Source organism: Mobula birostris, unplaced genomic scaffold (genome assembly GCF_030028105.1).
Source record: "Mobula birostris isolate sMobBir1 unplaced genomic scaffold, sMobBir1.hap1 scaffold_4445, whole genome shotgun sequence".
In the NCBI taxonomy this organism is placed as follows: Eukaryota; Metazoa; Chordata; class Chondrichthyes; order Myliobatiformes; family Myliobatidae; genus Mobula; species Mobula birostris.
In genome coordinates, this window is record NW_027277554.1 from 1 (window position 1) to 27,079 (window position 27,079).

General features: G+C 58.2%; 1 protein-coding gene across 1 annotated transcript; it reads left to right on the plus strand.

Annotated features, from left to right (window-relative positions):
• The first annotated feature begins 537 nt into the window (after positions 1–537).
• LOC140193212 (tumor necrosis factor receptor superfamily member 3-like) lies at positions 538–26,646 on the plus strand. Its single transcript, XM_072250607.1, has 6 exons — positions 538–681; positions 14,175–14,277; positions 14,500–14,625; positions 24,271–24,420; positions 26,275–26,365; positions 26,481–26,646. The coding sequence occupies exons 1-6, from the start codon at positions 631–633 to the stop codon at positions 26,644–26,646; spliced, it is 687 nt and encodes a 228-aa protein (XP_072106708.1). The 5' UTR covers positions 538–630.
• The last annotated feature ends 433 nt before the right edge of the window (positions 26,647–27,079 follow it).

Below are 27,079 nucleotides of genomic sequence, written 5' to 3' on the forward strand. Positions count from 1 at the left end.
CAGTAACTGGACTGGTCAAAGAACACTGAGGCTGTCTACAAGAAGGGTCAGAGCCGTCTCTATTTCCTGAGGAGACTGAGGTCCTTTAACATCTGCCGGACGATGCTGAGGATGTTCTCCGAGTCTGTGGTGGGCAGAGCGATCATGTTTGAACTGTTGTGTGCTGGGGCAGCAGGCTGAGGGTGGCAGCCACCAGCAGCTCTTCCTTCAGTCAGTCCCGACCCGAAACGCCGACTGCACCCGTTCCTGTAGATGCTGCCTGGCCTGCTGCGTTCCCCACCCCCCCCCCAGCAACTTTTGATGTGTTTCCTGCATCTGCGGATTTCCTCCTGTTTGCGTGGCCGCTGCTGAGGACGGCAGTAAACTTTAAAAAAAAGTTTTTTTTAAAACCACTTTCGGGACTTTAGACCTTGTCGGATTGAGTCCCGACACCAACTCGTCCCCAAACCCCGCCCCCTCCAGGGCGGGAGGGGGGAACCGGCCCACGTGACTTCTGGTCGCCCGGGTTTCAATTTCCGCACCTCTCCCTGTTGATGTCGTTCCGGTCGGCGGCGTCCGTGCGCGGTGCCGTCCCGTCCCGTCCCGTCCTGGTCCCGGCGGCAGGAGAACGGGAGGGGTCCCGCGGCCGGGATGGCGCCGTCGTCCGCGATCCTCCCGATCTGGGCCGTCCTGCTGGCTGGGGTGAGGCGAGCGGGAGCGGCGAGCCCCGTCCCGGAAGGTCGGCGGGGTGGGAGGGATTTGGAGATAGGGAGGGAGGGAGGGAGAGGGAGAGGGATCCGAGTGAAAGAGGGACGGGAGGGGGGCAGGGAAGGAGAGGGACAGGGGAGTTGGAGGGAGAGAGGGACATGGGAGGGAGGGAGAGAGGGACATGAGAGGGAGAGAGAGAGGGACATGGGAGAGAGGGAGAGGGAGACATGAGAGAGAGGGGGACGTGAAAGAGAGGGAGAGAGGAGGACGTGAGAGAGAGGGAGAGAGGGGGACGTGAGAGGGAGGGAGAGAGGGACATGGGAGGGAGAGAGGGACATGGGAGGGAGGGAGGGAGAGGGGGACATGGGAAGGAGAAAGATGGACATGACAGGGAGGGGGAGAGGGGGACATGGGAGGGAGGGAGAGAGAGAGAGGGACATGGGAGGGAGAGAGGGGGGCATGGGAGGGAGGGAGAGAGGGGGGCATGGGAGGGAGGGAGAGAGGGGGGCATGGGAGGGAGGGAGAGAGGGGGACATGGGAGGGAGAGAGGGACATGGGAGGGAGAGAGGGACATGGGAGGGAGGGAGAGAGGGGGACGAGGGAGGGAGGGAGTGAGAGGGACGAGGGAGGGAGTGAGAGGGACGAGGGAGGGAGTGAGAGGGGGACGAGGGAGGGAGAGAGGGGGACATGGGAGGGAGGGAGAGAGGGGGACATGGGAGGGAGGGAGTGAGAGAGGGGGACATGGGAGGGAGGGAGTGAGAGAGGGGGACATGGGAGGGAGGGAGTGAGAGAGGGGGACATGGGAGGGAGGGAGTGAGAGAGGGGGACATGGGAGGGAGAGAGTGAGAGGGACATGGGAGGGAGGGAGTGAGAGGGACATGGGAGGGAGGGAGAGAGGGGGACATGGGAGGGAGGGAGAGAGGGGGAGAGTGACATGGGAGGGAGGGAGTGAGAGAGGGGACATGGGAGGGAGGGAGTGAGAGAGGGGACATGGGAGGGAGGGAGAGGGACATGGGAGGGGAGGGAGGGAGAGGGACATGGGAGGGGAGGGAGTGAGAGAGGGGGACATGGGAGGGAGGGAGTGAGAGAGGGGGACATGGGAGGGAGGGAGAGAGGGGGAGAGTGACATGGGAGAGGGGGAGAGTGACATGGGAGGGAGGGAGTGAGAGAGGGGACATGGGAGGGAGAGGGACATGGGAGGGGAGGGAGGGAGAGAGAGGGACATGGGAGGGGAGGGAGGGAGAGAGGGGACGAGGGAGGGAGTGAGAGAGGGGGACATGGGAGGGAGGGAGTGAGAGAGGGGACATGGGAGGGAGGGAGAGGGACATGGGAGGGGAGGGAGGAAGAAGTACATGGGAGGGAGGGGAGAGAGGGACATGAGAGGGAGAGGAGGAGGGGGTGGGGTAGGAAGGAGAAGGACAGGTCATGGGAGAGGGCGGGGAGAAGGAATGTGAGAGAGATGGGAGAGGAAGAGAGAAGGAGGGGATTTGTGAGGGTGAGGGAGAGATGGAGGGGAGAGGGGGAGGGAGAAAAGAGAGGGAGGGAGGCGGTAGGGAAGGAGAGGGTGGTGAAGGGGAGGGAGGTGAGATGGGGAGTAGTGGGAGGGAAGGAGAGGGTGGTGAAGGGGAGGGAAGGGAGACGGGGAGTAGTGGTAGGGAAGGGGAGGGAGGGAGACGGAGAGTGGTGGGAGGGAAGGAGAGGGTGGTGAAGGGGAGTAGTGGGAGGGGAGATGGGGAGTAGTGGGAGGGGAGATGGGGAGTAGTGGGAGGGAAGGAGGGTGGTGAAGGGGAGGGAGGGAAGGGAGACGGGGGTAGTGGGAGGGAAGGAGAGGGTGGTGAAAGGGAGGGAAGGGAGATTGGGGTAGTGGTAGGGAAGGAGAGGGTGGTGAAGGGGAGGGAGGGTAGACAGGGAGATGGGGAGTAGTGGTAGGGAAGGAGAGGGTGGTGAAAGGGAGGGAAGGGAGACGGAGTAGTGGGAGGGAAGGAGAGGGTGGTGAAGGGGAGGGAGGGAGACAGGGTAGTGGGAGGGAAGGAGAGGGTGGTGAAGGGGAGGGAGGGAAGGGAGACGGGGTAGTGGGAGGGAAGGAGAGGGTGGTGAAGGGGACGAGGGAGACGGGGTAGTGGTAGGGGAGGGTGGTGAAGGGGAGGGAGGGAGGGGAGACGGGGTAGTGGGAGGGATGGAGGGGAGACGGGGATTAGTATTAGGGAAGGAGAGGGTGGTGAAGGGGAGGGGTGGAGGGGAGATGGGAGTAGTGGGAGGGAAGGAGAGGGTGGTGGAGGGGAGGGAGGGGAGATGGGGAGTAGTGGGAGGGAAGGAGAGGGTGGTGAAGGGGAGGGAGGGGAGACGGGGAGTAGTGGGAGGGAAGGAGAGGGTGGGGGAGGGAGTGGGGATAGGGAGTAGTGGGAGGGAAGGAGGGTGGTGAAGGGGAGGGAGGGAGACGGGGGTAGTGGGAGGGAAGGAGAGGGTGGTGAAGGGGAGGGAAGGAGGGGAGACAGGGAGTAGTGGAGGGAAGGAGAGGGTGGTGAAGGGGAGGGAGGAGAGATGGGGAGTAGTGGAGGGAAGGAGAGGGTGGTGAAGGGGAGGGAGGCGGGATGGGGAGTAGTGGGAGGGAAGGAGAGAGTGGTGAAGGGGAGGGAGGGGAGACGGGGGGGTAGTGGGAGGGAAGGAGAGGGTGGTGAAGGGGAGGGAGGGAGACGGGGGTAGTGGGAGGGAAGGAGAGGGTGGTGAAAGGGACGAGGGAGACGGGGGTAGTGGGAGGGAAGGAGAGGGTGGTGAAAGGGAGGGAGGGGAGACGGGGGGTAGTGGGAGGGAAGGAGAGGGTGGTGAAGGGGAGGGAGGGGAGATGGGGAGTAGTGGGAGGGAAGGAGAGGGTGGTGAAAGGGAGGGAAGGGAGACGGGAGTAGTGGGAGGGAAGGAGAGGGTGAAGGGGAGGGAGGGAAGGGAGACGGGGTAGTGGGAGGGAAGGAGAGGGTGGTGGAGGGAAGGAGAGGGTGGTGAAGGGGAGGGAGGGAAGGGAGACGGGGGTAGTGGGAGGGAAGGAGAGGGTGGTGAAGGGGAGGGAGGGGAGACGGGAGTAGTGGGAGGGAAGGAGAGGGTGGTGGAGGGAAGGAGAGGGTGGTGAAGGGGAGGGAGGGAAGGGAGACGAGGTAGTGGGAGGGAAGGAGAGGGTGGTGGAGGGAAGGAGAGGGTGGTGAAGGGAGGGAGGGAAGGGAGACGGGGGTAGTGGGAGGGAAGGAGAGGGTGGTGAAGGGGAGGGAGGGGGGATAGGGAGTAGTGGGAGGGAAGGAGAGGGTGGTGAAGGGGAGGGAGGGAGGGGAGACGGGGTAGTGGGAGGGAAGGAGAGGGTGGTGAAGGGGAGGGAGGGGAGACGGGGAGTAGTGGGAGGGAAGGAGAGGGTGGTGAAGGGGAGGGAGGGAGACGGGGGGGTAGTGGGAGGGAAGGAGAGGGTGGTGAAGGGGAGGGAGGGAGGGGAGACGGGGAGTAGTGGGAGGGAAGGAGAGGGTGGTGAATGGGAGGGAGGGAGACGGGGGGGTAGTGGGAGGGAAGGAGAGGGTGGTGAAGGGGAGGGAGGGAGGGGAGACGGGGAGTAGTGGGAGGGAAGGAGAGGGTGGTGAAGGGGAGGGAGGGAAGGGAGACGGGGGTAGTGGGAGGAAGGAGAGGGTGGTGAAGGGGACGAGGGAGACGAGGGTAGTGGGAGAGAAGGAGAGGGTGGTGAAGGGGACGAGGGAGACGGGGGTAGTGGGAGGGAAGGAGAGGGTGGTGAAAGGGAGGGAGGGAGGGAAGGGAGACGGGGGTAGTGGGAGGGAAGGAGAGGGTGGTGGAGGGAAGGAGAGGGTGGTGAAGGGGAGGGAGGGAAGGGAGACAGGGGTAGTGGGAGGGAAGGAGAGGGTGGTGAAGGGGAGGGAGGGGAGACGGGGGGTAATGGGAGGGAAGGAGAGGGTGGTGAAAGGGAGGGAGAAGAGATGGGGAGCAGTGGGAGCGAAGGAGAGAGTGGTGAAGGGGAGGGAAGGGAGACGGTAGTGGGAGGGAAGGAGAGGGTGGTGAAGGGGAAGGAGTGAAGGGAGACGGGGTAGTGGGAGGGAAGGAGAGGGTGGTGGGGAGGGAGGGGAGATGGGGGGTAGTGGGAGGGAAGGAGAGAGTGGTGAAGGGGAGGGAGGGGAGATGGGGAGTAGTTGGAGGGAAGGAGAGGGTGGTGAAGGGGAGGGAGGGAAGGGAGACGGGGGTAGTGGGAGGGAAGGAGAGAGTGGTGAAGGGGAGGGAGGGGAGACGGGGAGTAGTGGGAGGGAAGGAGAGGGTGGTGAAGGGGAGGGAGGGAGACGGGGAGTAGTGGGAGGGAAGGAGAGGGTGGTGAAGGGGACGAGGGAGACGGGGGAGTAGTGGGAGGGAAGGCGAGGGTGGTGAAATGGGAGGGAAGGGAGACGGGGGTAGTGGGAGGGAAGGAGAGGGTGGTGAAGAGGATGAGGGAGACGGGGAGTAGTGGGAGGGAAGGAGAGGGTGGTGAAGGGGAGGGAGGGAAGGGAGACGGGGTAGTGGGAGGGAAGGAGAGGGTGGTGAAGGGGAGGGAGGGAAGGGAGACGGGGGTAGTGGGAGGGAAGGAGAGGGTGGTGAAGGGGAGGGAGGGAAGGGAGACGGGGAGTAGTGGGAGGGAAGGAGAGGGTGGTGAAGGGGATGAGGGAGACGGGGTAGTGGGAGGGAAGGAGAGGGTGGTGAAGGGGATGAGGGAGACGGGGGTAGTGGGAGGGAAGGAGAGGGTGGTGAAGGGGACGAGGGAGACGGGGAGTAGTGGAGGGAAGGAGAGGGTGGTGAAGGGGACGAGGGAGACGGGGGTAGTGGGAGGGAAGGAGAGGGTGGTGAAGGGGACGAGGGAGACGGGGAGTAGTGGGAGGGAAGGAGAGGGTGGTGAAGGGGAGGGAGGGAAGGGAGACGGGGGTAGTGGGAGGGAAGGAGAGGGTGGTGAAGGGGAGGGAGGGGAGACGGGGAGTAGTGGGAGGGAAGGAGAGGGTGGTGAAGGGGACGAGGGAGACGGGGAGTAGTGGGAGGGAAGGAGAGGGTGGTGAAGGGGAGGGAGGGAGACGGGGAGTAGTGGGAGGGAAGGAGAGGGTGGTGAAGGGGACGAGGGAGACGGGGAGTAGTGGGAGGGAAGGCGAGGGTGGTGAAATGGGAGGAAGGGAGACGGGGGTAGTGGGAGGGAAGGAGAGGATGGTGAAGAGGATGAGGGAGACGGGGAGTAGTGGGAGGGAAGGAGAGGGTGGTGAAGGGGAGGGAGGGAAGGGAGACGGGGAGTAGTGGAGGGAAGGAGAGGGTGGTGAAGAGGATGAGGGAGACGGGGAGTAGTGGAGGGAAGGAGAGGGTGGTGAAGGGGAGGGAGGGAGGGGAGACGGGGTAGTGGGAGGGAAGGAGAGGGTGGTGAAGGGGAGGGAGGGGGGATGGGGAGTAGTGGGAGGGAAGGAGAGGGCTGGTGAAGGGGAGGGAGGGGGGATGGGGAGTAGTGGGAGGGAAGGAGAGGGTGGTGAAGGGGAGGGAGGGAAGGGAGATGGGGAGTAGTGGGAGGGAAGGAGAGGGTGGTGAAAGGGAGGGAGGGAGGGGAGAGGGGGTAGTGGGAGGGAAGGAGAGGGTGGTGAAATGGGAGGAAGGGAGACGGGGGTAGTGGGAGTGAAGGAGAGGGTGGTGAAGGGGAGGGAGGGAAGGGAGACGGGGAGTAGTGGAGGGAAGGAGAGGGTGGTTGAAGGGGATGAGGGAGACGGGGGAGTAGTGGAGGAAGGAGAGGGTGGTGAAGGGGAGGGAGGGGGAGACGGGGGTAGTGGGAGGGAAGGAGAGGGTGGTGAAGGAGATGAGGGAGACGGGGAGTAGTGGAGGGAAGGAGAGGGTGGTGAAGGGGATGAGGGAGACGGGGAGTAGTGGGAGGGAAGGAGAGGGTGGTGAAGGGGAGGGAGGGGAGACGGGGAGTAGTGGGAGGGAAGGAGAGGGTGGTGAAAGGGAGGGAGGGGAGACGGGGTAGTGGGAGGGAAGGAGAGGGTGGTGAAGGGGACGAGGGAGACGGGGGTAGTGGGAGGGAAGGAGAGGGTGGTGAAGGGGAGGGAGGGAGGGGAGACGGGGGTAGTGGGAGGGAAGGAGAGGGTGGTGAAAGGGAGGGAAGGGAGACGGGGGTAGTGGGAGGGAAGGAGAGGGTGGTGAAGGGATGAGGGAGACGGGGTAGTGGGAGGGAAGGAGAGGGTGGTGAAGGGGACGAGGGAGACGGGGGTAGTGGGAGGGAAGGAGAGGGTGGTGAAGGGGACGAGGGAGACGGGGAGTAGTGGAGGGAAGGAGAGGGTGGTGAAGGGGAGGGAGGGAGGGGAGACGGGGTAGTGGGAGGGAAGGAGAGGGTGGTGAAGGGGAGGGAGGGAGGGGGAGGGGGGTAGTGGGAGGGAAGGAGAGGGTGGTGAAATGGGAGGGAAGGGAGACGGGGAGTAGTGGAGGGAAGGAGAGGGTGGTGAAGGGGACGAGGGAGACGGGGAGTAGTGGAGGGAAGGAGAGGGTGGTGAAGGGGACGAGGGAGACGGGGAGTAGTGGTGGGGAAGGCGAGGGTGGTGAAATGGGAGGGAAGGGAGACGGGGAGTAGTGGGCGGGAAGGAGAGGGTGGTGAAGGGGATGAGGGAGACGGGGAGTAGTGGAGGGAAGGAGAGGGTGGTGAAGGGGATGAGGGAGACGGGGAGTAGTGGAGGGAAGGAGAGGGTGGTGAAGGGGACGAGGGAGACGGGGAGTAGTGGAGGGAAGGAGAGGGTGGTGAAGGGGACGAGGGAGACGGGGAGTAGTGGTGGGGAAGGAGAGGGTTTTGAAGGGGTGCGGGAGAGGGAAGGGACGGGAAGTGAGGGAGAGACGGGACACTTGAAGACGAGGGAGATCGAGGCAGCCGCACCCTCCTGACCCAGTTACAGAGTGTGGGAACTGTTCGCTGGTGACAGGGTGTCTCCGATGTGCTGGGCGGAATTTCCTGTGCTGACTGAATCAGGGGCCCAGCCACAGTTTCCGTCCGCCCGCCCCGTGGCACACACAACTGGGGTTTCGAGCCGAGCTGGCTCCCCCCGTGCTCGGCCGATGTCCGCGGGCGCGCTGGTTTGGGGTGGGGGGGTGTCGGGGGAGCTCTTGGGGAACGCGAGACGTTTGGTAAAGGGGTTCAGCCAGCTTGCTGTTTACAGTCAGTCTTCCCGGGCGTATCTCATCCCTCCCCTTCCCCCCACCCTCGTTCTCCCCCCCAGTCTCTCCACCATCCCTCGCGCTCTGTATGTCCCTCACCCCCCCCCGCTGCCCCCACTCTCTCCATCTCCCTGCCCCACCCCCCACACTCTCTCTCCCTCGCTCCCTCCATCTCCCCCTCGCCCTCTGTCTCCCTGCCCTACCCCCCACACTCTGTCTCCCTCATTCACTCCATCTCCCCCTCACTCCCTCCATCTCCCCCTCGCCCTCTGTCTCCCTGCCCGATCCCCCACGCTCAGTCTCCCTCGCTCCCTCCATCTCCCCCTCGCCCTCTGTCTCCCTGCCCCACCCCCCACACTCTGTCTCCCTCATTCACTCCATCTCTCCTCGCCCTCTGTCTCCCTCGCTCCCTCCATCTCCCCCTCGCCCTCTGTCTCCCTGCCCCACCCCCCACACTCTGTCTCCCTCATTCACTCCATCTCCCCCTCGCCCTCTACTCTCCCTGCCCCACCCCCACGCTCAGTCTCCCTCGCTCCCTCCATCTCCCCCTCGCCCTCTGTCTCCCTGCCCCACCCCCCACACTCTGTCTCCCTCGCTCCCTCCATCTCCCCCTCGCCCTCTAGTCTCCCTGCCCCACCCCCCACACTCTGTCTCCCTCGCTCCCTCCATCTCCCCCTCGCCCTCTAGTCTCCCTGCCCCACCCCCCACACTCTGTCTCCCTCGTTCACTCCATCTCTCCCTCGCCCTCTGTCTCCCTGCCCCACCCCCCACACTCTGTCTCCCTCGTTAACTCCATCTCCCCCTCGCCCTCTGTCTCCCTGCCCCACCCCCCACACTCTGTCTCCCCTCGCTCCCTCCATCTCCCCCTCGCTCCCTCCATCTCCCCCTCGCCCTCTAGTCTCCCTGCCCCACCCCCACGCTCAGTCCCCCTCGCTCCCTCCATCTCCCCCTCGCCCTTTACGTCTCCCTGCCCCACCCCCCACACTCTGTCTCCCCTCGTTCACTCCATCTCTCCCTCGCTCCCTCCATCTCCCCCTCGCCCTCTAGTCTCCCTGCCCCACCCCACTCTGTCTCCCTCATTCTCTCCATCTCTCCCTCGCTCCCTCCATCTCCCCCTCGCCCTCTAGTCTCCCTGCCCCACCCCACACTCTGTCTCTCTCATTCTCTCCATCTCCCCCTCGCTCCCTCCATCTCCCCCAGCCCTCTACTCTCCCTGCCCCACCCCCCACACTCTGTCTCTCTCGCTCCCTCCATCTCCCCCTCGCCCTCTAGTCTCCCTGCCCCACCCCACACTCTGTCTCTCTCATTCACTCCATCTCCCCCAGCCCTCTACTCTCCCTGCCCCACCCCCACGCTCAGTCTCCCTCATTCACTCCATCTCTCCCTCGCTCCCTCCATCTCCCCCTCACTCCCTCCATCTCCCCCCCGCCCTCTAGTCTCCCTGCCCCATCCCACACTCTGTCTCTCTCATTCACTCCATCTCCCCCTCGCTCCCTCCATCTCCCCCTCGCCCTCTACTCTCCCTGCCCCACCCCCACGCTCAGTCTCCCTCGCTCCCTCCATCTCCCCCTCGCCCTTTAGTCTCCCTGCCCCACCCCCCACACTCTGTCTCCCCTCGCTCCCTCCATCTCCCCCCTCGCCCTCTAGTCTCCCTGCCCCACCCCACACTCTGTCTCTCTCATTCACTCCATCTCCCCCTCGCTCCCTCCATCTCCCCCTCGCCCTCTACTCTCCCTGCCCCACCCCCACGCTCAGACTCCCTCACTCCCTCTATCCCCCCCTCGCACTCTAGTCTCCCTGCCCGATCCCCCACGCTGTCTCCCTCGCTCCCTCCATCTCTCCCTCGCACCCTCTCGGTCTCCCTGCCCCATCCCCACGCTCTGCCTCTCTCGTGCCCCCTCACTCCCTCCATCTCCCCCTCGCCCTCTGTCTCCCTGCCCCACCCCCCACACTCTGTCTCCCTCATTCACTCCATCTCCCCCTCGCCCTCTACTCTCCCTGCCCCACCCCCACGCTCTGCCTCTCTCGTGCCCCCTCACTCCCTCCATCTCCCCCCTGCTCCCCCCCTCGCTCTCTCTGTCTCCCTGGCCCCCATGTCTCTCATTCTCTCCATCTCCCTGCCACACTCCCTCGATCTCTCTGTCTCCCTCTCCCCTTCACTCTCTGACTCCCTCACCCCCTTCTCCCCTGTCGCCCTCGCCCCCTCCGTCCCCCTCGTACCCTCTCCCTCAGGCGACCCCCTGCTCGCTCCCTCCCTCCCTCACACCCACCCTGCCTGTCCCTCGTTCTCTGCTGGCACTCCCCCCTCCCTCTCTGTGTGGAAGGACAGATGCCCCGGGAGGGTGGGGGTCACGTGTTGGGATCCGTTCCAGCAGAGAATTCTTTCCGGCCTCTGGGAGTCAGACTGGTTCTGCGACGGACTGTCAGCATTCCTGGCACCGTGTCAGGAATGTTGTAAACAGCAACTTCCCGTTCCTCTGAATGTCTCTGTGTCCGTCACCCTCTTCCCCACCCCAGTCTCCGTCAATACCTCCCTCCCCGTCTCCGTCACCCCCTCCCTCCCCCACACCCCCTGTCTCTGTCACCCCCTCCCTCCCCCACACCACCCCAGTCTCCGTCAATACCTCCCTCCCCGTCTCCGTCACCCCCTACACCCCTCCCCGTCTCCGTCACCCCCTCCCTCCCCCACACCCCCTGTCTCTGTCACCCCCTCCCTCCCCGTCTCCGTCACCCCCTCCCTCCCCCACACCCCCTCCCTCCGTCACCCCCTCCCTCCCCGTCTCCGTCACCCCCTCCCTCCCCACACCACCCCAGTCTCCGTCAATACCTCCCTCCCTGTCTCCGTCACCCCCTACACCCCTCCCCGTCTCCGTCACCCCCTCCCTCCCCCACACCCCCTGTCTCCGTCACCCCCTCCCTCCCCGTCTCCGTCACCCTCTCCCTCCCCCACACCACCCCAGTCTCCGTCAATACCTCCCTCCCCGTCTCCCTCACCCCCTCCCTCCCCTGCACCCCTCCCTGTCTCCGTCACCCCTCCCTCCCCCACGCCCCCTGTCTCCGTCACCCCCCTCCCTCTCCGTCTCCCTCACCCCCTCCCTCCCCTGCACCCTCCCCGTCTCCCTCACCCCCTCCCTCCCCTGCACCCCTCCCCATCTCCGTCACCCCCTCCCTCCCCATCTCTGTCACCCCCTCCCTCCCCTACGCCCCTCCCTGTCTCCGTCACCCCCTCCCTCCCCGTCTCCGTCACCCTCTCTCTCCCCCACACCCCCTGTCTCCGTCACCCCCTCCCTCCCCGTCTCCGTCACCCTCTCCCTCCCCCACACCACCCCAGTCTCCGTCAATACCTCCCTCCCCGTCTCCCTCACCCCCTCCCTCCCCTGCACCCCTCCCCGTCTCCGTCACCCCTCCCTCCCCCACGCCCCCTGTCTCCGTCACCCCCTCCCTCTCCGTCTCCCTCACCCCCTCCCTCCCCTGCACCCTCCCCGTCTCCCTCACCCCCTCCCTCCCCTGCACCCCTCCCCATCTCCGTCACCCCCTCCCTCCCCATCTCCGTCACCCCCTCCCTCCCCTACGCCCCTCCCTGTCTCCGTCACCCCCTCCCTCCCCGTCTCCCTCACCCCCTCCCTCCCCTGCACCCTCCCCGTCTCCCTCACCCCCTCCCTCCCCTGCACCCCTCCCCATCTCCGTCACCCCCTCCCTCCCCATCTCTGTCACCCTCTCCCTCCCCTACGCCCCTTCCTGTCTCCGTCACGCCCTCCCTCCCCTACACCCCTCCCCGTCTCCATCACCCCCTCCCTCCCCGTCTCCGTCACCCTCTCTCTCCCCCACACCACCCCAGTCTCCGTCAATATCTCCCTCCCCGTCTCCGTCACCCCCTCCCTCCCCCACACCCCCTGTCTCTGTCACCCCCTCCCTCCCCCACACCACCCCAGTCTCCGTCAATACCTCCCTCCCCGTCTCCGTCACCCCCTACACCCCTCCCCGTCTCCGTCACCCCCTCCCTCCCCCACACCCCCTGTCTCCGTCACCCCCTCCCTCCCCGTCTCCGTCACCCTCTCCCTCCCCCACACCACCCCAGTCTCCGTCACCCCTCCCTCCCCGTCTCCCTCACCCCCTCCCTCCCCTGCACCCCTCCCCGTCTCCGTCACCCCCTCCCTCCCCCACGCCCCCTGTCTCCGTCACCCCCTCCCTCTCCGTCTCCCTCACCCCCTCCCTCCCCTGCACCCTCCCCGTCTCCCTCACCCCCTCCCTCCCCTGCACCCCTCCCCATCTCCGTCACCCCCTCCCTCCCCATCTCTGTCACCCTCTCCCTCCCCTACGCCCCTTCCTGTCTCCGTCACGCCCTCCCTCCCCTACACCCCTCCCCGTCTCCATCACCCCCTCCCTCCCCGTCTCCGTCACCCTCTCTCTCCCCCACACCACCCCAGTCTCCGTCAATATCTCCCTCCCCGTCTCCCTCACCCCCTCCCTCCCCTGCACCCCTCCCCATCTCCGTCACCCCCTCCCTCCCCTACGCCCCTCCCTGTCTCCGTCACGCCCTCCCTCCCCTACACCCCTCCCCGTCTCCGTCACCCCCTCCTTTCCCTACACCCCACCCTGTCTCCCTCACCTCCTCCCTCCCCTACACCCCTCCTCGTCTCCGTCACCCCCTCCCTCCCCTACACCCCTCCCCGTCAATGTTACCTGCTCCCTCTCCTACACCCCTCCCCGTCTCCGTCACCCCCTCCCTCCCCCACACCACCCCAGTCTCCGTCAATACCTCCCTCCCCGTCTCCCTCACCCCCTCCCTCCCCTGCACCCCTCCCCGTCTCCGTCACCCCTCCCTCCCCCACGCCCCCTGTCTCCGTCACCCCCTCCCTCTCCGTCTCCCTCACCCCCTCCCTCCCCTGCACCCTCCCCGTCTCCCTCACCCCCTCCCTCCCCTGCACCCCTCCCCATCTCCGTCACCCCCTCCCTCCCCATCTCCGTCACCCCCTCCCTCCCCTACGCCCCTCCCTGTCTCCGTCACCCCCTCCCTCCCCGTCTCCCTCACCCCCTCCCTCCCCTGCACCCTCCCCGTCTCCCTCACCCCCTCCCTCCCCTGCACCCCTCCCCATCTCCGTCACCCCCTCCCTCCCCATCTCTGTCACCCTCTCCCTCCCCTACGCCCCTTCCTGTCTCCGTCACGCCCTCCCTCCCCTACACCCCTCCCCGTCTCCATCACCCCCTCCCTCCCCGTCTCCGTCACCCTCTCTCTCCCCCACACCACCCCAGTCTCCGTCAATATCTCCCTCCCCGTCTCCGTCACCCCCTCCCTCCCCCACACCCCCTGTCTCTGTCACCCCCTCCCTCCCCCACACCACCCCAGTCTCCGTCAATACCTCCCTCCCCGTCTCCGTCACCCCCTACACCCCTCCCCGTCTCCGTCACCCCCTCCCTCCCCCACACCCCCTGTCTCCGTCACCCCCTCCCTCCCCGTCTCCGTCACCCTCTCCCTCCCCCACACCACCCCAGTCTCCGTCACCCCTCCCTCCCCGTCTCCCTCACCCCCTCCCTCCCCTGCACCCCTCCCCGTCTCCGTCACCCCCTCCCTCCCCCACGCCCCCTGTCTCCGTCACCCCCTCCCTCTCCGTCTCCCTCACCCCCTCCCTCCCCTGCACCCTCCCCGTCTCCCTCACCCCCTCCCTCCCCTGCACCCCTCCCCATCTCCGTCACCCCCTCCCTCCCCATCTCTGTCACCCTCTCCCTCCCCTACGCCCCTTCCTGTCTCCGTCACGCCCTCCCTCCCCTACACCCCTCCCCGTCTCCATCACCCCCTCCCTCCCCGTCTCCGTCACCCTCTCTCTCCCCCACACCACCCCAGTCTCCGTCAATATCTCCCTCCCCGTCTCCCTCACCCCCTCCCTCCCCTGCACCCCTCCCCATCTCCGTCACCCCCTCCCTCCCCTACGCCCCTCCCTGTCTCCGTCACGCCCTCCCTCCCCTACACCCCTCCCCGTCTCCGTCACCCCCTCCTTTCCCTACACCCCACCCTGTCTCCCTCACCTCCTCCCTCCCCTACACCCCTCCTCGTCTCCGTCACCCCCTCCCTCCCCTACACCCCTCCCCGTCAATGTTACCTGCTCCCTCTCCTACACCCCTCCCCGTCTCCGTCACCCCCTCCCTCCCTTACACCCCTCCCCGTCTCCCTCACCCCCCTCCCTCCCCTACATCTCTCCCCATCTCCGTCACCCCCTCCCTCCCCTACACTCTGTCCCTGTCTCCCTACCCCTGGGTCTGGCTGTCGTTTTTGGTTAGCGTGACTAATGGTTCTCCCCGACATCACCCCCGCACAGGTGACCGGCGCCTCGCCTTACCGACCGGAACGCGGCCGTTGTCGGCCCGAATCGGAATACTTCATCGGGACTCTGGGGATCTGCTGCACCAAGTGCCCCCCAGGTCTGTCTCCTCCCCCCCCCCCCACCACCGCCGCCGCAGCGCGTGACCGCACGCCCCCGCGCTGATCTGCGACAACCACGGTGCCGACGCGCGGGGGAACGGAGTGACGGGGAGAGCGTCCGTGGGGCTGCGTGGGAGGGGATTTCGGTGGGTGGGGATTTTCTGCCCCAGATATCCAAACGTTTGTGTATTTCGACCCCCTCCCCCCCCCCCCCCACCCAGGTTCCTTCGCCCAGCGCTTGTGTACGGCAGCCGATGACACAGTCTGCGTTCCGTGCGCGGAGGGCGAGTACACCGAACTGTGGAACTACGTCCGCGAGTGCCACGTCTGTCCCACCTGCGACCCGCGTAAGTCCGCAACGGCGTCCCAGCGGGATGCAGGCCTTTCGGCCCACGGTGTCGTGCTAGCCCATTAACACACTCTGAGCTCCATCTGACCCTTCCCTCCGTTTCTCCATCACCCATCTGCCCATCCAAGACTGTCTGAAATGACCCGAATGTACCTGCCTTCACCAGCACCCCTGACAGGGCGTTCCACACACACACACCACTCTCTGTGTAAAAAAAAAATATCACCTTTTATACTTTCCTCTGAACACCAGGAAATTATGCGCCCTCATGTTAGCCATTTCCACTCTCTCTCGGGAAAAAGTGTCTGGCCGTCACGGTGAATCTCCTCTGCGCCCCTCTAATCCAGGCAGCATCCTGGTGAATCTCCTCTGCACCCTCTCTAATCCAGGCAGCTTCCTGGTGAATCTCCTCTGCACCCTCCCTAATCCAGGCAGCGTCCTGGCGAATCTCCTCTGCACCCTCTCTAATCCAGACAGCATCCTGGTGAATCTCCTCTGCACCCTCTCTAATCCAGGCAGCATCCTGGTCAATCTCCTCTGCACCCTCCCTAATCCAGGCAGCGTCCTGGCAAATCTCCTCTGCACCCTCTCTAATCCAGGCAGCATCCCGGTGAATCTCCTCTGCACCCTCTCTAATCCAGGCAGCATCCTGGTGAATCTCCTCTGCACCCTCTCTAATCCAGGCAGCATCCTGGTGAATCTCCTCTGCACCCTCTCTAATCCAGACAGCGTCCCGGTGAATCTCCTCTGCATCCTCTCTAATCCAGGCAGCATCCTGGTCAATCTCGTCTGCACCCTCTCTAATCCAGGCAGCATCCTGGTGAATCTCCTCTGCACCCTCTCTAATCCAGGCAGCATCCTGGTGAATCTCCTCTGCACCCTCTCTAATCCAGGCAGCATCCTGGTCAATCTCCTCTGCACCCTCCCTAATCCAGGCAGCGTCCTGGCGAATCTCCTCTGCACCCTCTCTAATCCAGGCAGCATCCCGGTGAATCTCCTCTGCACCCTCTCTAATCCAGGCAGCATCCTGGTGAATCTCCTCTGCACCCTCTCTAATCCAGGCAGCATCCTGGCGGATCTCCTCTGCGCCCTCTCTAATCCAGACAGCGTCCCGGTGAATCTCCTCTGCATCCTCTGTAATCCAGGCAGCGTCCTGGTGAATCTCCTCCACACCCTCTCTAATCCAGGCAGCATCCCGGCGAATCTCCTCTGCGCCCTCTCTAATCCAGACAGCGTCCCGGTGAATCTCCTCTGCGCCCTCTCTAATCCAGACAGCGTCCCGGTGAATCTCCTCTGCACCCTCTCTAATCCAGGCAGCATCCCGGTGAATCTCCTCTGCACCCTCTCTAATCCAGGCAGCATCCTGGTGAATCTCCTCTGCACCCTCTCTAATCCAGACAGCGTCCCGGTGAATCTCCTCTGCACCCTCTCTAATCCAGGCAGCATCCTGGTGAATCTCCTCTGCACCCTCTCTAATCCAGGCAGCATCCTGGTGAATCTCCTCTGCACCCTCTCTAATCCAGGCAGCATCCTGGTGAATCTCCTCTGCACCCTCTCTAATCTAGGCAGCATCCTGGCGAATCTCCTCTGCACCCTCTCTAATCCAAGCAGCATCCTGGTGAATCTCCTCTGCACCCTCTCTAATCCATGCAGCGTCCTGGCGAGTCTCCTCTGCATCCTCTAATCCAGGCAGCACAGAAACATAGAAAACCTACAGCACAATACAGGCTCTTCGGCCCACATAGTCGTGCCGAACATGTACTTACTTCAGAAATTACTATGGCTACCCATAGCCCTCTATTTTTCTAAGCTCCATGTACCAATCCAAAAGTCTCTTAAAAGACCCTATTATATTTTATGGGAAGGATGTAATAGAGAAATGGGGGTCATTTAAAGGTGAAATTTTGAGGTTACAGAAACTTTATTTTCCTGTTAGGTTGAAAGGAAAGGTTAAAAGTTTGAGAGAGCCATGGTTTTCAAAGTATATTGGAAACTTGGTTCAGAAAATGAGAGATATCTACAATAAATATAGGCAGCATGGAGTAAATGAGGTGCTCGAGGAATATAAAGAATGTAAAAAGAAACTTAAAGAAATTAGAAAAGCTAAAAGAAGATATGAGATTGCTTTGGCCAGTAAGGTGAAAATAAATCCCAAGGGTTTCTACAGATATATTAATAGCAAAAGGATAGTGAGGATAATATTGGTCCCTTAGAGAATCAGAGTGGACAGCTATGTGTGGAACCAAAAGAGATGGGGGAGATTCTGAACAACTTCTTTTCTTCGGTATTCACTAAGGAGAAGGATACTGAATCGTGTAAGGTAAGGGAAACAGGTAGGGAAGTTATGGAAACTATGATGATTAAAGAAGAGGCAGTATTGGCGCTTTTAAGGAATATAAAAGTGGATAAGTCTCCTGGTCCTGACAGGATATTCCCTAGGACATTGAGGAAAGTTAGTGTGGAAATAGCAGGGGCTCTGACAGAAATATTCCAAATGTCATTAGAAACGGGAATGGCGCCGGAGGATTGACATATTGCTCATGTTGTTCCATTGTTTAAAAAGGGTTCTAAGAGTAAACCTAGCAATTATCGGCCTCTGAGTTTGACGTCAGTGGTGGGTAAATTGATGGAAAGTATTCTTAGAGATGGTATATATAATTATCTGGATAGACAGGGTCTGATTAGGAACAGTCAACATGGATTTGTGCGTGGAAGGTCATGTTTGACAGATCTTATTGAATTTTTTGAAGAGGTTATTAGGAAAGTTGACGAGGGTAAAGCGGCGGATGTTGTCTATATGGACTTCAGTAAAGCCTTTGACAAGGTCCCACACGGAAGGTTGGTTAGGAAGGTTCAATCGTTAGGTATTAATATTGAAGTGGTAAAATGGATTCAGCAGTGGCTGGATGGGAGATGCCAGAGTGTAGTGGTGGATAACTGTTTGTCAGATTGGAGGCCGGTGACTAGCGGTGTGCCTCAGGGATCTGTACTGGGTCCAATGTTATTTGTCATATATTAATGATCTGGATGATGGGGTGGTAAATTGGATTAGTAAGCATGAAGATGATACTGAGATAGGTGGTGTTGTGGATAATGAAGCAGGTTTTCAAAGCTTGCAGAGAGATTTAGGCCAGTTAGAAGAGTGGGCTGAAAGATGGCAGATGGAGTTTAGTGCTGATAAATGTGAGGTGCTACATTTTGGTAGGACGAATCAAAATAGGACATACATGGTAAATGGTAGGGCATTGAAGAATGCAGTAGAACAGAGGGATCTAGGAATAATGGCAACACACATCAAAGTTGCTGGTGAACGCAGCAGGCCAAGCAGCATCTGTAGGAAGAGGTGCAGTCGGCGTTTCAGGCCGAGACCCTTCGTCAGGACTGGATTAGAGAAGTAGGACTGGATTAGGAATAATGGTGCATAGTTGGAATCTCATGTGGATAGGGTGGTGAAGAAAGCTTTCGGTATGCTGGCCTTTATAAATCAGAGCATTGAGTATAGGAGTTGGGATGTAATGTTGAAATTGTACAAGGCATTGGTGAGGCCAAATTTGGAGTATTGTGTACAGTTCTGGTCTCCGAATTATAAGAAAGATGTCAACAAAATTGAGAGAGTACAGAGAAGATTTACAAGAATGTTACCTGGGTTTCATCTCCTAAGTTACAGAGAAAGGTTGAACAAGTTGGGTCTTTATTCTTTGGAGCGTAGAAGGTTGAGGGGGGACTTGATAGAGGTGTTTAAAATTACGAGGGGGATTGATAGAGTTGATGTGGATCGGCTTTTTTCCATTGAGAGTGGGGGAGATTCAAACAAGAGGACATGAGTTGAGAGTTAAAGGGTAAAAGTTTCGGGGTAACACGAGGGGGAACTTCTTTACTCAGAGAGTGGTGGCTGTGTGGAACGAGAAGTGGTTGGGGCAGGTTCGATGTTGTCGTTTAAAGTTAAATTGGATAGATATATGGACAGGAAGGGAATGGAGGGTTATGGGCTGAGCGCAGGTCGGTGGGACTAGGTGAGAGTAAGAGTTCGGCACGGACTAGAAGGGCCGAGATGGCCTGTTTCCGCGCTGTGATTGTTGTCTGGTTGTATCATATCCATGCCCTCGCCACTCTCTGAGTAAAAAACTTAACCCTGACGTCTTCTCTGTACCTACTCCCCAGCACCTTAAACCTGTGCCCTCTCGTGGCAACCATTTCAGCCCTGGGAAAAAGCCTCTGACTATCCACACGATCAATGCCTCTCATGATCTTATACATTTCTATCGGGTCACCTCTCATCGTCTGTCGCTGAAGGAGAAAAGGCCGTGTTTTCATAAGGCATCCTTGTAAATCTCCTCTGCACCCTCTCTAATCCAGGCAGCATCCTGATGAATCTCCTCTGCACCCTCTCTAATCCAGACAGCATCCTGATGAATCTCCTCTGCACCCTCTCTAATCCAGGCAGCGTCCTGGTGAATCTCCTCTGCACCCTCTCTAATCCAGACAGCGTCCTGGTGAATCTCCTCTGCACCCTCTCTAATCCAGGCAGCATCCTCATGAATCTCCTCTGCACCCTCTCTAATCCAGACAGCGTCCTGGTGAATCTCCTCTGCACCCTCTCTAATCCAGACAGCACCCTGGTGAATCTCCTCTGCACCCTCTCTAATCTAGACAGCGTCCTGGTGAATCTCCTCTGCACCCTCTCTAATCCAGGCAGCGTCCTGGTGAATCTCCTCTGCACCCTCTCAAATCCAGGCAGCGTCCTGGTGAATCTCCTCTGCACCCTCTCTAATCCAGACAGCGTCCTGGTGAATCTCCTCTGCACCCTCTCTAATCCAGGCAGCATCCCGGTCAATCTCCTCTGCACCCTCTCTAATCCAGGCAGCATCCTGGTGAATCTCCTCTGCACCCTCTCTAATCCAGACAGCGTCCTGGTGAATCTCCTCTGCACCCTCTCTAATCCAGGCAGCATCTGGGTGAATCTCTGGATGATTTCTTTGTGTTCTATCGCTGGGCAGCAGTGATAGTCTGATTGGCCTGCCTTAGTTCTCTTTGGGAGCTGTTTGACTTGATCAGCATTTCTGATCTGGCGATAGTTCACGATTGCATTTAATAAAAAAAACACGTCCTGAATCGTGGGAAGTTCACAACTACAGATGCACTGGGCTGTCCGCACCACTCTCTGCAGAGTACTGCGATCGAGGGAGGTACTGTTCCCGTACCAGGCAGTCATGATGCTCTCAATTGTGCCCCTGTAGAAAGTTCTGAGGATTTGGGGGGTCCAAACCAAGCTTCCTCAATCATCGACCTGAGCTGAAAGAGAATTCACATGAGATTCCACCTTCAGGGAACTATGCACCATTATTCCTAGATCCCTCTGTTCTACTGCATTCTGCAACGCCCTACCATTTACCATGTATGTCCTATTTTGATTAGTCCCACCAAAATGTAGCACCTCACACTTATCAGCATTAAACTGCATCTGCCATCTTTCAGCCCACTCTTCTAACCGGCCCAAATCTCTCTGCAACCTGTAATAATTTCTCTCCTTCTGGCTTTTAGGTGTCCTCTGATGACTTCTAGAAGCTTCCCACTATCTTGCTCCATTGTATGGCCTCTGGTTATCTAGTTAACCATATATAACCATATAACAATTACAGCACGGAAACAGGCGTCTTGGCCCTTCTAGTCCATGCTGAACTCTTACTCTCACCCAGTCCCACCGACCTACACTCAGCCCATAACCCTCCATTCCTTTCCTGTCCATATATCTATCCAATTTAACTTTAAATGACAACATCGAACCTGCCCCAACCACTTCTCGTTCCACACAGCTACCACTCTCTGAGTAAAGAAGTTCCCCCTCGTGTTACCCCTAAACTTTTGCCCCATAACTCTCAACTCATGTCCTCTTGTTTGAATCTCCCCCACTCTCAATGGAAAAAGCCTATCCACATCAACTCTATCAATCCCCCTCATAATTTTAAACACCTCTATCAAGTCCCCCTCAACCTTCTACGCTCCAAAGAATAAAGACCCAACTTGTTCAACCTTTCTCTGTAACTTAGGAGATGAAACCCAGGTAACATTCTTGTAAATCTTCACTGTACTCTCTCTATTTTGTCGACATCTTTCCTATAATTCGGTGACCAAACCTGTACACAATACTCCAAATTTGGCCTCACCAATGCCTTGGACAATTTCAACATTACATCCCAACTCCTATACTCAATGCTCTGATTTATAAAGGTCAGCAAACCAAAAGCTTTCTTCACCACCCTATCCACATGAGATTCCACCTTCAGGGAACTATGCACCATTATTCCTAGATCCCTCTGTTCTACTGCATTCTTCAATGCCCTACCATTTACCATGTATGTCCTATTTTGATTAGTCCTACCAAAATGTAGCACCTCACACTTCTCAGCATTAAACTGCATCTGCCATCTTTCAGCCCACTCTTCTAACCGGCCTAAATCTCTCTGCAAGCTTTGAAAACCTACTTCGTTATCCACAACTCCACCTATCTTAGTATCATCTGCAGAGAAGATTTGCTAGAATGTTACTTGGATTTCATCTCCCAAGTTACAGAGAAAGATTGAACAAATTGGGTCTTTATTCTTTGGAGCGTAGAAGGTTGAGGGGGGACTTGATAGAGGTGTTTAAAATTATGAGGGGGATTGAGAGAGTTGACGTGGATAGGCTTTTTCCATTGAGAGTGGGGGAGATTCAAACAAGAGGACATGAGTTGAGAGTTAAGGGGCAAAAGTTTAGGGGTAACACGAGGGGGAGCTTCTTTACTCAGAGAGTGGTGGCTGTGTGGAACGAGAAGTGGTTGGGGCAGGTTCGATGTTGTCGTTTAAAGTTAAATTGGATGGATATATGGACAGGAAAGGAATGGAGGGTTATGGGCTGAGTGCAGGTCGGTGGGACTGGGTGAGAGTAAGAGTTCGGCACGGACTAGGAGGGCCGAGACGGCCTGTTTCCGTGCTGTGATTGTTATATGGTTACGAGAGGCGCTGTCGTGCCTTTTTCACCGCACGGCCGGTATGTACAGGCCACGTGAGGTCCTCGGTGATGTGGTTGCCCAGGAACTTGAAGCTGTTCACCCTCTCAACCCCAGATCCGTCGATGTCCATAGGGGTTAGCCCGTCTCCATTCCTCCCGCAGTCCACAACCAGCTCCTCTGTTTTCACGACATTGAGAAAGAGGTTGTTTCCTTGGCACCACTGTGTCCGAGAGATGACTTCTTCCCTGTCGGCCACCTGGTTGTCGTCTGAGATCGGGCAAGTCAATGTACAGCCAGCCCTCCTTATCCACGAGTTCCGCAGGCGCGAATTCAACTGGCCGCGAATCGAGAAAGCCCGGAAGTGCTCTTCCAGCACTTGCTGTTCGGGCATGTACAGACTTTCTATTTTCCTTCTCATTATTCATAGAAACATAGAAACATAGAAAATAGGTGCAGGAGTAGGCCATTCGGCCCTCCGAGCCTGCACCGCCATTCAGTATGATCATGGCTGATCATCCAACTCAGAACCCTGTACCTGCCTTCCCTCCATACCCCCTGATCCCTTTAGCCACAAGGGCCATATCTAACTCCCTCTTAAATATAGCCAATGAACTGGCCTCAACTGTTTCCTGTGGCAGAGAATTCCACAGATTCACCACTCTCTGTGTGAAGAAGTTTTTCCTCATCTCGGTCCTGAAAGGCTTCCCCTTTATCCTCAAACTGTGACCCCTTCGTTCTGGACTTCCCCAACATCGGGAACAATCTTCCTGCATCTAGCCTGTCCAATCCCTTTAGGATTTTATACGTTTCAATCAGATCCCCCCTCAATCTTCTAAATTCCAGCGAGTATAAGCCCAGTTCATCCAGTCTTTCTTCATATGAAAGTCCTGCCATCCCAGGAATCAATCTGGTGAACCTTCTTTGTACTCCCTCTATGGCAAGGATGTCTTTCCTCAGATTAGGGGACCAAAACTGCACACAATACTCCTGGTGTGGTCTCACCAAGGCCTTGTACAACTGCAGTAGTACCTCCCTGCTCCTGTACTCAAATCCTCTCGCTATACAATTCCCTAAACAATGCGGTATAACAACTATTTTACATAGCATTTACATTGCATTAGGTACTATAAGTAATCTAGAGATGATTTAAAGCATACGGGAGGATGCGCGTAGGTTATCGTGGATCGGGGGGAGAAAAACGGAAGTTCTCTTAAAGTCGGAACGGGTACATCCGGTATTACTTAGCGTCAGTTAGTCAAACGTTTGTCTTAGTATATAGTGTATATTTTACCTTTCTGTGCATATGAAACCATAGAAACTACAGCACAGAAACAGGCCTTTCGGCCCTTCTTGGCTGTGCCGAACCATTTTCTGCCTAGTCCCACTGCCCTGCACACGGACCATATCCCTCCATACACCTCCCATCCATGTATCTGTCCAATTTATTCTTAAATGTTAAAAAAGAACCCGCATTTACCACCTCGTCTGGCAGCTCATTCCATACTCCCACCACTCTCTGTGTGAAGAAGCCCCCCCTAATGTTCCCTTTAAACTTTTCCCCCTCACCCTTAACCCATGTCCTCTGGTTTTTTTTTCTCCCCTTGCCTCAGTGGAAAAAGCCTGCTTGCATTCACTCTATCTATACCCATCATAATTTTATATACCTCTATCAAATCTCCCCTCATTCTTCTACGCTCCAGGGAATAAAGTCCAAACCTATTCAACCTTTCTCTGTAACTGAGTTTCTCAAGTCCCGGCAACATCCTTGTAAACCTTCCTCTGCACTCTTTCAACCTTATTAATATCCTTCCTGTAATTTGGTGACCAAAACTGAACACAATACTCCCGATTCGGCCTCACCAATGCCTTATACAACCTCATCATAACATTCCAGCTCTTATACTCAATACTTTGATTAATAAAGGCCAATGTACCAAAGGCTCTCTTTACGACCCTATCTACCTGTGACGACACTTTTAGGGAATTTTGTATCTGTATTCCCAGATCCCTCTGTTCCACTGCACTCCTCAGTGCCTTAAGAAAACGTACATTTCAGCGCTGGGCTTGGGAGCGGAAATTCCCAAGTTTGATCCAGTGACAGATCGCTCCCGAGCGCGCTCTCCATCCGTGCCGGGTTGATGCGGAGGATCAAGAACCCCAAAACCCGATAATTAAACCACTGTGTTGCCAAGTAATAATTGTAGCTTCAGTCAGTGCAGGACTTATCTCATTTTATCCTTTAGAATTGATCCGATCGTCGACCGACAGTAGCCTAACGCTTTGCCAGTGACCGATGGCGTTTCACCTCTTTCCGATCGCTTTATTATTCCCGTTTTATTTTAAACCGCGATGGTGATTATTTCGTGAACAGAAACACTGCGGATTCAGAGCTCCGCCGCCGGGTCCTAATGCCCACAGCACTGAGACGGGTTGAATAAGGTCCGGGTTCCCGCTGGGTCCTAAGGTCCACCGCACTGCAACAGGTGGAATACGGAAATTGAGCATCCGCGCTTTTTAGTATCCGCGAGAGGTCCCGAAACGATCCCTCGGGGAGAAGGAGGGCCGGCTGTAGTGGGGGGGTGGTAGGGAGGGCACTCGAGGGGGTCACGGTGGCGAGGGAGGTGCCTAAAGACTGCTCCCGATTTGCCGTTGCAGGGCGCGATATGGTGGTGGCGGTCAACTGCTCGGGCAGCGTGCGGACGCGCTGTCAGTGTCGCCCGGGCTACCACTGCGCGGGAGGCCTCGACTGTATGGACTGCGAGGCCCACTCCCTCTGCGGGCCGGGCCGACAGGTGACCCAACCAGGTAACAGGGCTCCCCAACCCCTGGATTAGATCCCAGCCTGTAACCCCCTCCGGGATCTGTTATTCTATATATAACCCCCCCCCCAACCCCTGGATTAGATCCAGTCTGTAACCCACTCCCAGGGATCTGTTATTCTATATATAAACCCTCCGAACCCCTGGATTAGATCCCAGCCTGTAACCCACTCCTGGGGATCTGTTATTCTATATATAAACCCCCCGAATCCCTTGATTAGATCCCAGCCTATAACCCACTCCTGAGAAATCTGTTATTCTATATATAAACCCTCCGAACCCCTGGATTAGATCCCAGCCTGTAACCCACTCCCGGGATCTGTTATTCTATATATAAACCCTCCGAACCCCCTGGATTAGATCCCAGCCTGTAACCCCACTCCTGGGGATCTGTTATTCTATATATAAACCCCCCGAATCCCTTGATTAGATCCCAGCCTATAACCCACTCCTGAGAAATCTGTTATTCTATATATAAACCCTCCGAACCCCTGGATTAGATCCCAGCCTGTACCCCACTCCCGGGGATCTGTTATTCTATATATAAACCCCCCGAACCCCCTGGATTAGATCCCAGCCTGTAACCCACTCCCGGGGATCTGTTATTCTATATATAAACCCCCCGAACCCCTGGATTAGATCCCATCCTGTAACCCACTCCTGGGGATCTGTTATTCTATATATAAACCCCCGAATCCTTGGATTAGATCCCAGCCTATAACCCACTCCTGAGAAATCTGTTATTCTATATATAAACCCTCCGAACCCCTGGATTAGATCCCAGGCCTGTAACCCCCTCCCGGGATCTGTTATTCTATATATAACCCCCCCCCCCAACCCCTGGATTAGATCCCAGCCTGTAAACCACTCCCGGGATCTGTTATTCTATATATAACCCCCCCCCCCCAACCCCTGGATTAGATCCCAGTCTGTAACCCACTCCCGGGATCTGTTATTCTATATATAAACCCTCCGAACCCCTGGATTAGATCCCAGTTGTAACCCACTCCCAGGGATCTGTTATTCTATATATAAACCCTCCGAACCCCGGATTAGATCCCAGCCTGTAACCCACTCCTGGGGGTCTGTTATTCTATATATAAACCCTCCGAACCCCGGATTAGATCCCAGCCTGTAACCCACTCCCGGGGATCTGTTATTCTATATATAAACCCCCCGAACCCCTGGATTAGATCCCATCCTGTAACCCAACTCCTGAGAAATCTGTTATTCTATATATAAACCCTCCGAACCCCTGGATTAGATCCCAGCCTGTAACCCACTCCCGGGGATCTGTTATTCTATATATAAACCCCCCGAACCCCTGGATTAGATCCCAGCCTATAACCCACTCCTGAGAAATCTGTTAATCTATATATAAACCCTCCGAAACCCCTGGATTAGATCCCAGCCTGTAACCCGCTCCCGGGGATCTGTTATTCTATATATAAACCCCCCCGAATCCCTGGATTAGATCCCAGCCTGTAACCCACTCCCGGGGGTCCGTTATTCTATATATAAACCCCCCGAACCCCTGGATTAGATCCCAGCCTGTAACCCACTCCTGGGGATCTGTTATTCTATATATATAAACCCCTCGACCCAAGATTAGATCCCATCCTGTAACCCACTCCCGGGGATCTGTTGTTGTATATATAAACCCCTCGACCCCTGGATTAGATCCAGCTTGTAACCTACACCCGGGGATCTGTTATTCTATATATAAACCGACCGAACCCTGGATTAGATCCCAGCCTGTAGCCCACTCCCGGGGATCGATTATACAAAATCTAGCCCAGCAGGGAGATCTGATCATGTTTTACCTGTTTCTTCGCTTCAGGAACGTCATTGCGAGATACTCAATGTGGGAAATGCCCTCTGGGGACATTTAAACCTGCCTCTTCGCTGGAGCCCTGTCAGAACCACACCAAGTAAGTGGTCTCTGGTTTATGAAGCATGTGTCTGTCTGTCTGAATCCGATCCAGACCTTATAACTCTCTGCCTCTGACTCTCCCCCATCTCTCCCACTCCCGACATCGAGCACAGATGCAGGGCACAAGGTTTGTTGGAAATCGCCCCGGGGACCGACGTTTCAGATGCAGAGTGCGGGCCGACTCCCACGAACTCGCCACTCAGCGTCACACCGGTGACCCCCAAAAAATCGGAACAGCTGGAGATGGACGTAAGCAGGGAGAATTCACTCTGTGTCTGACCCCGGGAGTGTGTGATGGGACGGTGCGGAGGGAGATTCACACTGTGTCTGACCCCGGGAGTGTGTGATGGGATGGTGCGGAGGGAGATTCACTCTGTGTCTGACCCCGGGACGGTGTGATGGGACGGTGCGGAGGGAGATTCACTCTGTGTCTGACCCCGGGAGTGTGTGATGGGACGGTGCGGACGGAGATTCACTCTGCGTCGGACCCCGGGAGTGTGTGATGGGACGGTGCGGAGGGAGATTCACTCTGCGTCTGACCCCGGGAGTGTGTGATGGGACGGTGCGGAGGGAGATTCACTCTGCGTCTGACCCCGGGAGTGTGTGATGGGACGGTACAGAGGGAGTTTCAGTCTGTGTCTGACCCCGGGAGTGTGTGATGGGACGGTGTGGAGGGAGATTCACTCTGTGTCTGACTCCGGGAGTGTGTGAT